Below are 13,261 nucleotides of genomic sequence, written 5' to 3' on the forward strand. Positions count from 1 at the left end.
AACTAGATGTGAAAAATGAAAGCAAGACCAACAATTTCTAATGCAGAGTGTGATACAGATTAACTCAATTTGGAAATATTTCTTGAATGAAAAAAGCTCAAATGAACCAATGATTTCACTTCATTTAAAGTTAAAGCTGAGTCAAAAGTTACCCTACAGTTCCTGATAGAAGATTTAGTAAATGTGGCACGGCAACCTAAAGCTTCTATTACCTTAGGCACAAATTTATCATAGGCACAAACAAGAGCTTCTGGGGTTTTTTTCATTAAGTTGAAGAAAATTGTCAACCGTTCAAGACTTGTAGCTTTGAAATGTCCTGGTGGCTTAAAAGAGACATATAGAATGTCATCTATATAGCAGGAATAAGAAATAACCTCAGAGTGTCCTAAAGGGGGAGCAGATCTAACATAAACAATAAGGGCCCCAAAATGGAACCCTGCGGCACACTGTAGGCAAGAGAAGTGGAACAGGACACAGAAAAGGATCGTTCAGGCAGATATGAGGAGAATCAATCAATCAAAGCAGAGCCCGATATACCCACCCAGTATCTCAGGCTATCGACAATACCTGGTGGTCAGAGTTTAGTTTTTTACGAGTTTAGGTCAAAGTGTCACTCTAAAGAGGAGATGTTTTAGTAAGATGAGCAATGCAAAAGCCAGACTGGATAACCCCAATACTGCATTTGTCCAGAACATCTGTCAGCTGATTAGCTACAAGTTTTTATAAAATGTTTGCAAGAAATAATAAACTGGAGATTAATGTGTAAGTGCTAAGAAGAAAAGATTCAAGGTTGAGTTTTTCTTTTTAAGTAGGAGATGACAGCATTCTTAGAATAAGCAAAGACTTGACTAAAGACCAGTGAAGCATTGATTACAGTTCGCACACAGAGACACAGACACAAGTAAACCAGTTTTAAATGAAAATGCAGGTAAAATGTTGAGTGAGCCGGAGGATATTTTCATTGAGTCAGCTACAAGTTTAACCAGCTCAGGTAAAGGTAAAAATCTTTAAAAAAAAAAACGAACAGGTTGAGCTGGGGTAAGACCAGAGCACAAATGGGAACATGTCAAAGAAATATGAAAGATTATTTCTTCACTGTAACCCTGTAAATATTCCTCTTGCTGCTTTCTCTCTCAGATGGTAAGATTGTGTACAAGCTGCCCTCCCAGGTGGCCGTCTGTCAGGACCCTGTGATACGGGAAGTGATTGGTGGAGGTGAGCTGGAAAAGCATCTGTCTCTGTCCTATCTGCATCCGGATCTAAGCCCAGCACCGCCCACCTCCTTGCTCACTCACCTGGGAGTCCGATACCTGCGGGGAACGGATGTTACCATAGTAACCACAGCCATGGCCAAGGAGCTGATGACAGTGGGAGGTATCCATTCAGGTGTGTGCAGAGCAACATTGGTATCTCACAGCGAGGGCAATATGATGCTGCATAGTTCAGCATATTGTCATTATAATAAATGGCTACATTTTAAAACATTCCATTTTATTTCTTTTTCATTCAGTAGAAACAAAGTGATGTTTTCTCTGCCTATGTAATGGCAAATCTGAACACCAGACTGTGTGTTACTTTCAGATGCAGGTCTACATCAGCTGGCCAGGCTGCTGGTTTGTAACTTCCGAGCTCTGGAGCATGGTTACGGAGAGGCAGATTCCATCCTGCAGACGCTCAGAGAGCTACCCATAATCCCTCTAGCTGACGGACGTGCGGTGGCACTAAGTGTGGAAGGAGTGTTCTTTCCAATGGAAGAGAGCAAGACCAAGAAAAAGAAAGCTCAAGCACAGACAGGTAATACTCTGACTTTATAACTCTATTAGTGGCAGTATGTAGTGGCTAAGAGGCTGGATCTGTGAAATGTGATCGGTGATTAAATTGCAAACTGATATCTTGATTATTTGTATCCTTCTGAAATAACTTTGCCTTGCTTTAAGTCAAAAAATATAATAGGAAAAGCGCAAAGTTTCGGGCTGAAAAGGGAAGCTTGCAGAAGTCCGAACAGCTTCACTTCCTCCAATGGCCACTAGAGGCTGCTCCAAAAGCAAGGCATTGCATTTTCTACTTTTAGCATAAAAAAACATTTTTACAGGCAGATAAAAATAGCACTTGCTTTCTTAAAAGTTAATTTCAGCCCCTCTATCAACTGTGTGGGGGTGATTATTTTTACCAGGCAGCTTCGTTGGACCTTTTATAGAAAAGGTTAAACGATTCTCACACTACAGAACTTCCTTTCATTATCTTCCTGGGTTTATTCTTTACTTGTTCTCGGTTCCTTTGTAGGCATCAATTTTTCTGGCTCATGTCAAGGCATTACAAATTGCTTGGAGATGATTTATTCATCAGCTGTTTGTCTTACATGAGATTTTCCTCTGATTGGATATTATTACCATTGGTTGTGGTCATGTGACCTGTCACGGGTGATATAAGGTAGCAACATCCTGTGTTTCGATGAAAAACAGATGTGCTTGAACGTCATACACTACTAGAGGCAATAAATAAGGAAATGTGAGTTCTGCAGTGTGTGGAACTGTTTATTTCATGTACTGTTACTTTGCTATAATTTGCAAATATGTGTCTCTGTGCACTTGTTAAATTAGCCTGTTAGCCGATAGATTAGCACTCCAAGTGCTGTTCTAAATACGATATCTTTGACTATAAAAAAAAAAAACTACATTGCACTGACCAAATACTAACATCTTCAGCTTGAAATATGGAGTGAGTAAAAAAGTGGATGCTATTATGGTACTGACACAAGGACAAGTGCCTGTAGTTCCTAGCTGTATACCTAGCTTGTTTTCTTCTTTCAATGGTTGCTAAACAAATTTGCTAACATTAGCTGATAACTTAGCCTTGCACCCTCACATCCAAATATGGTAACTTCTGGCTCCTGAAACCAATGTGAAGAGTAAAAGGCTTTGAAAGTATAATCCACAAAGAAATAGGCAACCTCACAATGGCCACATCCAGCTTATGTTTTACATACATAAGTAAAACTAAAACTACTGCATATTTTTAATACTGTTTCTTAACAGATGAATAGCTGCAGTATTGTGATAAAAAGAGAGGCCCAGCATACAGTGTACAGCTGCATGTAGAATTAAAGAAGAATTGTGAAAGAGTCAGCAGCAATGTCTCTGTGTTTTTGCTGCTTTGGTGCAGATAATTGCTCTGCACCTGCAGAGAATTTATAGATACGCATGTGATGATTGCACTTTGCTACAACAAGCGTGACAAAAAAACAGTGAACCAGCAGTAGAGATGGAGAAAGGAAAGCAGTGAGAATATAGAACAGTACGCTTTCACAGGTTTTCAGTTTCTAAAAATGTAACAAACTGATGTAGGAGAAACAAAAACGGATAAATAAGTATCACCTTGCTGATGGTGAGAAGTGCACATGTAACACTCTCCATCTGTGCTCACAAACCTCAGCCAGGAAATACTTGCAAAGCTGGAAATTGTTGTGGAGCTTCATAAACAGAGTAGAAAATAGCACAGTGCATTACCTGGTACATTTGAATCAAGGCTCTTAAGTAAACAGACACGGTAACAGACTACAGAACACATTCAAACTTTCTTTTTTAATGTCTGAGTAGATATAGAAATGGCATATTGGACTCTGACCTCTCGAAAAGATTAAAAGGATCTGCGTCAGTAGCTTTGTCTTCTGTTTTCAAAGTCAGCAGACTCAGACATGCAGGTTAGCCAAGTAGGTGTATGACAAACTTGTACACAGTCTGCAGATGAAGTTGACCTCTTTCCAAGAATAAGCAGGCGTGTAGCCACTCAGGTCGGAGCACGCTCGCACAAGCATTGAGGAACGGCACCGGTGTTGTGCGTCATCATATTTGAAAATGGTACCCAGAGCAGACGTTTAGAATGGTGAGCATGAATAATGGATTTTCACACTTTGATGTAAGCATCCTGCCGCTGCAGCTTGCTGGCTTTAATAGATGTGTAGCCTAAGTGTCTCTTTAAGGAGCCACAGTGCTCGTGTTCCCCTCTCCCTCTGCTGCCTTTGTCTTTCTCCGGATTCTGTGGCTCACATAAGCATCACCAATGTCTGTCTTTCAAAATTGTTTAGATTAGACAAATATCTTACTTTCCTTAGAAAGGGGGAGGGGAGCATTTAAAAGAATGACATCTGGCTTGCTAAGGATCAATCTATAAAGTTTATAGAAAATTCCACCAAAATTACAAAACAGCTTCTTTGCACCAGATGTTTATTTGGGATGGCAGATCCATCATATTTATCTAGAACACAGCTGGCCATGAGTCATTAAAAAATACCAGCAGCATCACAAAGAATGCGACAAAAAAACATATAAATAGTAGGTAGTACACTGGATCTGATAATCAATAATCTTGCTTCTATTAAATCCCAGTTCTTTTGTATAGATATAGATAGATCAGCTGTTAGACACAGATTTCAGGTCAATACAGGGAAGTCGCTTCTAATAAAGCAATTCTTCTCCGGATAAATCTTCCATTCCACCTGGGCTCCCACATTTCATCCAAAGATAAACTTTTCCTGCCTTAAAGACCTCATGCTGCCCCTCTCACTTTTTGAAGGAAGATTTCCCTCGTGCTACTCGTGTCAGAACGTTTATTTTTCCACTTCTGCTCCTTGGTATGAATTGCCGTGTCGTTTCCAGAGAGAAACAGTTGCATCACATTAGAAGTAGCACAGCTGAACCTGTGCTGTTGGTAGATTTACCTCACCTGACCTGCTAATTTGCGCCGCTCTTGATGCATTGCGTTGGTTGTTACTGAAATGAACTGGCTGCTTCTGTGTTGGTTAATTAGCATATAGGAACATTGTAGACTCACAGTAATTCGCCTCGTGCAGTAAGTCTGACAGAAAGTGTGTGACCAGTGAGGTTTCAGATTTGAGGATTTGGTGCCAGAAGTATGGTCTTGCACAAGGACTAACAGTAAGGCTGGCTTTGATTTTGGGCATTGATCTGCCTCCTGTGGGTCGACTGCTTCATGTAAGAGCACTAAATCACCGGTGCACACCACCGCTGTTTGAGAACAATAAAGTTTGACAAATTCTTGGCTAGTGAAAAAAATGATTTTTAGTGCAAGGCTTCCATTCATAATTATGAAAAGCTTTTGTCACTGGAAACAGACTCAATAAAGGATGTTTGGAAAGTTGACGAGGAAATAATAAAAGTCAGAGTGAAATCTTTACTCGAGCTGGTTTTTCGGGTCAGTGATTGTAGATTAAATCAGCCTCGGTGCAGCATAAACCTCAGGCTCTGCTCAAAGGCGAGGTGAACAGACATGAGTGCGATGGCTTTAGAGAGACAGCGAAGTTAAACACAGTGTTCTTCTGAAATATTGAGCAGCGCAGAGATCAGTGGGAAAGCTTTCCTTCAGATGCAAGCCTTAAAAGGAAGAAAAGTAGGTCACTGGAAGTTTTTACTTACAGGTAGCTAGCTGTGTTTTATTGTAGTATTGTGTTAAAAATTAAGACAGTATATGAGTAATTCAAGATTTACCAAGAATTGTGTATTTCCCAAATCCAGGACAAAATGAGACTAGATGCCTGTTCGTCTTCCACATTTAGCACTTTGCCACAACAGCAGTCTTCTGCCTCTCTTCACATCTGTTACAGGCGAGTCTCTGAAGGGCGAGTCTGTTATGAAATGAACTGGAGTGACACTTTCTAGAGTCTGATGAAAATGTTCACTCAAAAGAACTCAACTTTAAACAGGGTGGTTGTTATATAACCTATAACCCTACAGTAAATGAGGAGCATGCAGTAGGTTTTGTTTATGTGACCAGTTTGGTGATATAACCTGAACTTTTTCTTCTCACAGGACCACTGGCTGCATTGTACAAGGATGTCAGTGTGGTTCACCCATCCCTGCTGAGCTGTTTGGAGCCTCTGGAAAGTCAGCAGGTTCGTGAGCTGCTCAGAAGACTTGGGGTTCATGAACTAGAGCCTCAAGAGCTGCTGGAGCAGCACATCTACCCTACAATAAGGAACAACAAATGGAAGGTAACAATCACTGTAAATGAATGTGAGAAAAATAATTATCAGTGATCATTTCTTTTTAAAATTTGGCTTAATGTTCTTTCTTCTTTCTCTTCTTTCTGTTTACCCTTCAATGAAGTCGAAGCCTACGCCTGTGGTTGTGAGTTACTTGGTTTTCATCAAGCAGCACTCGTCCTCTAGCCAGGAGTACTCAGACACCGCAGTACCCGTCCTCACCTCCAGGGGTCTGCTGTGCCCAGCCAATGAAAGGGTGCATTTCTCTGAAGAGTACGGAAACGTCAACTTACCAACGAAGCTGCCTGGTAAGGAGAATCCCACAGCTTTTATTAAAAGAAAGAATAACAGCTTGTGTTGTGTAAGGCGCACTGCAAGCCACTTTGCAACCCAACTTTACATCAAATCATCCTTTTCACAACGTGTCCGACATAATCAATTAACACTGATTATGTCTGCTGTCAATAATACCTGCTCTCTTCTCTGCTCGGGTCTTGCTGCTGCTCCCCTTGCCTGTGTGAAAGGGTCTAAAACAGAGCCTTGCCATCAAATCTAAAATCAGTGTTCCTATGACTATTCTTATAATATTCTAATAACAAAAGCTGCATGCGTCACAGGTGCCTTGTTTGTATGACTGAAGAACTCATTTTAATCAGTTACATTTTCAGTTACCAGGTTCAGCATTTCTTTGTTGATATTCCTTCTGTAAACCTTCGTGTTGCTGACTGTTGTGTTTCCCTTTCACCAGGCTATGATTGGATCTTGCTGAGTCCCTGCTATGTGCAGACAGACGGTGATGTGGCAGGATGGAGAGAGCTGTTCAGTAAACTGGGAATCAAAGATGGTCTCATCATCCGCAAACAAAGACAAACACTCACTGCTACAGAACTGGTGAGGACGATATTCCTGAACTGTTACCTCAGCTAGAAAAGAATGACACACAGCTCACGCTGCACTGATCCAATCAGATAGGCAGAAAAAGATCAGACAAAGGTCACGATGGCTCTGCATGTAAGCACAGGTGATAAAAGGCTATGGATGTGTTTTGTAAGGGCAAAATATTTAGTGGTTCCATGGACACCAGAGGAAGACCAGATTATATGTGTGCATCTGTGAGTCATCGTGATGAGTAAGGTAGTGATTAAAGGACGAAAAGACTAACAATTATGAGTCGCACCAGGACTAGGAAGATCAATGGCTGCTTTGAGGATAAGAAGAAAAACAGGTGGCTGATGGGAAATGTCACTCAGGCATAGTCGAAGGTGTGTAGCTCACACATTCCTGATGCCTGTTTTAGACTGAGCCACAGCTACCGTGGAAAGTATGAGGATTTGTGATGATACTATCAGTCATGGTGTGACTGATACTACCTACATACAATGCTGGAAAATTGCAATAACATCATTCCTGTTTAAAAATACAGTATGCATCAGATGCTATTAACAAGTCATTACATTAAGGATTTTTTATGCTATTGTTAATGATGTTAAAGCAACAGTAGGCTTTGCTCATCTGTGGTTTAGGGCCATGTTAGAAATCCTTCCAGAAGATCCATTTAGTAACTGTTCTAGAGCTTTTGGTTGTGTCATGTGCAGCCTAATAGCAGTAGAGTTTGTCCACTTGTTGTAGGATTGTGAATGTATAAATTATCTGACTCAAACGACTACTTCAATTCAGTTCAGTTTTATTTATATAGCGCCAAATCACAACAACAGTCACCTCAAGGCGCTTTATATTGTAAGGTAGACCCTACAATAATACAGAGAAAACCCAACAATCATATGACCCCCTATGAGCAAGCACTTTGGTGACAGTGGGAAGGAAAAACTCCCTTTTAACAGGACGAAACCTCCAGCAGAACCAGAACTGGACCTTGTGTTTTTTTGTCAGTTGAACTGTCAGAATCAAAAGTGATTCACAGTAGTTTTAAAACTGATTTATCCTATTAAGCCATTTATCAAGCAAATTAGCAGAAAGAAACAGTCTCTGATTACTTTACTTGCAACTATAGGCAACCTGAAACACATAGATCTAACAGTCTTAACAATTGTTTGTTGGTGTCCTATACTGTAACTGTATAAAAGTTGACAAAACAAAGTAAACACTAATGATTAAAGTGAGCAGGTTTTGGACCAATCAAAAAGAACTGGTTCTGGCTTTGTTTGTGCCGCCAGCGATCAGTGTTCCTTGGATGTGATCAGATTTCCTTCTTCTTCTTTTGGCTTTAGTAGATAACAACCTAAGAGAAGACACGTTCAGTTTGCTACTGTAAGCCCATAAAGAAGCAAGCAATGCTTGTAGGACACCTCAGTCGATTTAACTTCAGATGGATTTGAACATTTAAAAGAGATGTTGATATCAGTGGTTAAGCTCACTTTTTTGCCATACTCCTCCACCAGGCCTCCAGCCCCTGGTCAGTTGAAAGTGCAACATGGCACCAAGTCCCAGGGGAGGGCTATGTACTCGACGACTACCCATGTGAGGAATTTCACGCTCTGGCCACAGCAGAACTGCCTGGCTCCCTCTTGTTGCAGCAGAGAATGGCTTTGCTGGAGCTACTGGAGGCCAACTGGGAAACTGGGTAACAATCACACTATGAAACACACCCTGAACATGTTCCCCCTCCTGTGTAATGTTTTTCCAGTGGATTTTGCCCAATTTCAGGAAACTAATGGTCAGACTAATGGGTTTGGGATTAGTCAGCATCAGGTGGTAATTCCTATTGTTTCTACTGCGGCCATTAAGTGATTACTGTGCTAGAGTGCAGACATTGTTTGGCATCCATCCGTCCATTTTCTTCCGCTTATTGAGTTCAGTGTTGTGGGGAGACTGGAGCTTGTCTAGGGTGAGAGAAAGTACACCGTGGACAGGTCACCAGTCTGTCGCAGGGCTAAAGCATAGAGACAGACAACATTTATCCTTAGAATCACCAGTTAACTTAACCCCATGCATGTCTTTGGGCTGTGGGAGGAAACCAAAGTACCCATTAATTAGAAATTCAGTGTAGTTCCATTTTATTTATAAAGCTGTAAATCACAACAACATTTGCCTAGCTTTGCTTTATATTGTGAAGTAAAGAGCCTACAATAATGCAAAGGAAAGCCTAACAATCAGATGACCCCCTATGAGCAAGCACTTGGTGAGAGTGGGAAGGAAAAATCCCTTTAACAAGAAGAAACCTCCAAGAGAACCAGACTCAGAAAGGGGGGTGAGGGGAGGGAGACAGGACAAAAGACACACTATGGAAGAGAGCCAGAGATCAATAATAACTAATGATTCAATGCAGCGTGTCATATAAACACATAATGGAAAAAGTAGGGCCTGATGGGAAGCCCCCAGCAGCCTAGGCCTATTACGGCATAACTAAGGGAGGATTCAGGGTCACCTGATCAGCCTTAAAGATAAACGTTTAAAAAATGAAAGTTTTACGCCTAATCTCAAAAGTAGAGAGCGGGTCTGTCTCCTGAATCCAAACTGCGAGCTGGCATTCTAGCATCCACAAGTAAACCTGCAGTCTCAGAGTCAAGTGCACCAGTGGGTTTATATAGTGTTATGAAGTCTTTAATATAAAGTGGATTAAATAGCCTCTGTGTGTAAAAGGCCCCAGAATACATTGGAGCCCCGGACCTTGTTGCGGTGAGGTGACAGGGCTGACCTCCCCAGCACCAGCAGTTCAAAATCATTTCTTCCTGAGGAAAAAAAGCAGTGACACACCGAGCTTTTGTTTGGGCTTGAGCTCACACAGGCATCACATTCATAATCTGGATTTAGGTGCTTTTAGTGCAGTCCCATCTCATGAGTTCCTGTTATGTTTGTGTGGGAACAGACAAGAGCAGTTTAGGTAACGAGGTCACCCAAACTCATGCCAGTGCGCGGCACACAGCTGAAGTATTTCTCGTGTAGATTTTTGTACCAGCTGGTGCTATACATCACATTTCAATGAATAATTAAAGGATCCCAAAATTGTTTTTGCGTGTTAAAACTCATTTATCATTTAGACTTTGGCTGACTGCCAAGCACTACCCTATAGGTTTTAAATTACAGCTATTCGTTGTGCCTGTCTATGTGTCTACCTTTGCTTTTTCTCCTTCGTTTGAATTATCAGCAGCTTCGTTTATGCTTGTAGTCCTTATCAACTGCACTGTTTTTAGATGGTGTGGCTCCCGAACAGATCTCAAATGCATCACAGCAGTGTCATTTTCAGTTTCAAAACAGTGACCTTTGAAAAAAGGGACTAAATCACATGAAAATAGAATGAATGCATAGTTAACAATGAATCTTTAAATCAAATTCCAAATACAGAATGAGTAAAAAAAAAATCACTCAGTATTAATGTACTACATGTCCCTTATATATACCATACCATTCAACAGCTCTACAAACTGGTGTAATTCTGTCTATTTCCTCCTATTTTAATCTGCTTTTTCTACTCTTTGCGCTGTATGATGTCAGTGAATGGATAACCCTAATATGGTGATATCACTTCTGATCATGGAAGGGCAGCCAACCAGATGAAAGCTGGCTTAAATGATGGAGAAGGGAGCCAAAACAGTTTCTTTTAGAAAGTAGGTGAATTGAGGGGCTTCACCAAAGCCCAGTGTAAGAAAAGTTATGATTTTTTGAATGATGAAATATCCAAAGTCAGTCTAGTAAAGTCCAAATGGCTGGAAATTAGCATAGTAGGTCCACTTTAATAAAGAAAGTCAAATAGACTGGCATTTATAAAGCACTTTTCTAGCCATGTTTACCTACTCGCTTACACATTCATGCAGTGCTTTATTCTATTCATTTTATGCAACATACACAATCTCACACACTGATGAGTGCATCAGTTTATCATCACTTTAAGACGAGAAGCTCAATTCAGCTGGAAAATTTTCAAGTTCGGAAAGTAATCTCAAACCATTAAAATGACGGATAATTTTGTGGGATGTGAAGCTCGAGACTTACACCAGCTGGGACATAAATCAACAAATGTTGACAGTAAATAGACGGGTTGTTATATAGCGCTTTTCTACTCTATCTGAGCACTCAAATCGCTTTACACAACTTGCCTCATTCACCCATATCTAACATTCACACATTCCAGTGGATGCATCGGAGAGCAACTTGGGGTTAGTATCTTGGCCAAGGATATTTGGCATGCAGACCGAAGTAGATTCGATTAGGTGACCTGCTCTACCGCCTGGGCTACAGCCACCTATGAGAGAATTATAAAGAATTTCCCTGTAGGTGGGAGAATTCCCATAAAGGCACGTGGAAAATGCTTAAGCAACAATACCTACCTTCTGCAGGGTAATAGGATGGGGAAAGTGTTCCACAGCATACATGAGATTGACTCAATACACTGTCTCTGTCTCTTTCTTTCAGACATTGCTACTCTCAGTACCTCACAGCCCAGGTGATCGACAGTGATGGGCAACCAATCAAAAGCACCAAGTCTTCCTTCTACCACTCCTTGTGTCGTCTTGAATGGGTGTCAGCCTATTGCCCACAGCAGGGAGGCCAGCTGGAAAGAAAGTACCTCTGTCCGAGCTCCGTCTACCTGTCATCACCTGAAGTCATCAACTTGCTGGGGACCCATGTCTACTATGTGAACATTAGCTCCAGCGATTTCAGCAGAGCTCTTGGTAAAAATGTGTCTTTTACGGTGGAGATTACTTTTGTCCATTGCTATTTTTGTTGGTTATCTTATAATGGAGTCTGTAACTGTGTTCCTGCTCTTGTAGGGATGAGAGAAACAATCTCAGTGGATGTTCTGATTAACTATCTGAAGGAGTGGTGCGTCAAACCAGAGGAAGATGTCCAGGAGCAGAGACTTCCCAAGGATGAGTCAGAAGGGGCAACTTTCACTTCCACAGTTCAGCACATCCACAACGTCTACACCTACCTGCAACAAAACTGTTCTCAGAGCAGCCTGAAGGAGCTTTTCCAGCATACACCTGCTGTGTTTATAGAGTACAACAGGTACATTATTACCATTTTCAGCATACCTTTTCAGATTATTCTCAAAGTACCTGAAAGCCACAAGCAGTACTTTGTTTCCTCAGGCACAGTGATAACTGGTGCTATGGACGGTTCTACCACCTGAAAGAGGTGTGCTGGAGTGACCCAACAAACATGTTCCAGCGCTACAAAGAGCTCACTCGTAGACCAGACAGCCCTGTCCAGGAGCCCAAAGTCCTGTCTCCTTTCTATAGCCCTCTGGAAGACATGAAAGACTTCTTCCTCAGGGTAAGCTGCCCTATTAAAGGAGAAAAGAAACATATATGGTTTCTTTTTGTTTTCTTTTTTTCCCCTTTGATGTCACTGTCAGCTTTTCAGCTGTACTTTCAATCAGTAAAAGCACTGAATGAATACATGAAAACATTGCAGATTTGCTTCTGCTAAGTTAAAAAGAAAGCAGGTTTTATTCAGCAGAGTGAGATCAGTGTGAAGACAGACTGTGTAGCCATGCTCTGAGTCAGTTCTGAGGATACTGAATGGTATTTTGGTATGGATTCAATGCTTTAGTCGTTTTTCAAAAAACAAAGCTCACATGGTTTTTTTTTCTAGAAGTGTAAAATATGACCTATTGCTTATCTACAGAGAGGTTATTTACTTCCCATCAGTCTGGGAGTCCATTGGCGTACTTGGCATTTGGGGTCAACCAGGTTTCCTGGTATAACTAAGATATCATTGTATACAAACTCAAATTAATTTTAAAAAGCCGTTTAAAAGTCTTAAACTTTCTGTTACTGTTCTTGTGCTAAAATTGGCTGTAGTTCACCTAGAGGGTAGTTGTTGAAAAAGATTGTATAGTTGTATTGTATTGTGTTTGGGCTAGAGAGCCATTGGATCTTTATTTTTGAGTACTGCCTATAAAATTTCAGAGTGGGAATTTTCATCACAATTGTCTGCTTTATTGTAGATTTGTCTTCTGATTTCCTTAATAACTAAAGTAAAGCAGCTCCATTATTCCTACATAGCAAATACTGATTGTACTAAGTAAAACTTTATTAGCTAGCTAGTTAGCCATTTAAACTTATGTTGAATGCAGTAGCGCTCTGACTGTCGTCAAAGCGCTTGCTCATAAAGCAGGGATGCCTTGTGGTGGCCATATGGGGACACTAAAAACATTGGGGTGGCACACCAACAGAATTTCCAGATTTATTATGCTGTTGTCAAATATAGGTTACTAGAAAAAATATGGCAAAAAAGAGAGAAAGAAAATAATTATATGCCTAGTTAATTTCTTGCTATTAAAATGATATCACTGAAAAT

General features: G+C 40.8%; 1 protein-coding gene across 7 annotated transcripts in view; it reads left to right on the forward strand.

Annotated features, from left to right (window-relative positions):
* wu:fj29h11 (uncharacterized) overlaps nt 1-13,261 on the forward strand; it is a 44,997-nt gene that overhangs the window by 21,918 nt on the left and 9,818 nt on the right. For all 7 annotated transcript variants that reach the window (XM_013273414.3, XM_013273421.3, XM_013273413.3 and 4 more), the window contains 9 exons: nt 1,138-1,386; nt 1,582-1,794; nt 5,826-6,007; nt 6,123-6,306; nt 6,747-6,889; nt 8,398-8,579; nt 11,369-11,628; nt 11,728-11,965; nt 12,049-12,232. In XM_013273414.3, the coding sequence (XP_013128868.1) occupies nt 1,138-1,386; nt 1,582-1,794; nt 5,826-6,007; nt 6,123-6,306; nt 6,747-6,889; nt 8,398-8,579; nt 11,369-11,628; nt 11,728-11,965; nt 12,049-12,232 (1,835 nt within the window). The remainder of the gene's footprint in view (nt 1-1,137; nt 1,387-1,581; nt 1,795-5,825; nt 6,008-6,122; nt 6,307-6,746; nt 6,890-8,397; nt 8,580-11,368; nt 11,629-11,727; nt 11,966-12,048; nt 12,233-13,261) is intronic.

This window comes from Oreochromis niloticus, linkage group LG8, assembly GCF_001858045.2.
Source record: "Oreochromis niloticus isolate F11D_XX linkage group LG8, O_niloticus_UMD_NMBU, whole genome shotgun sequence".
Classification (NCBI taxonomy): domain Eukaryota; kingdom Metazoa; phylum Chordata; class Actinopteri; order Cichliformes; family Cichlidae; genus Oreochromis; species Oreochromis niloticus.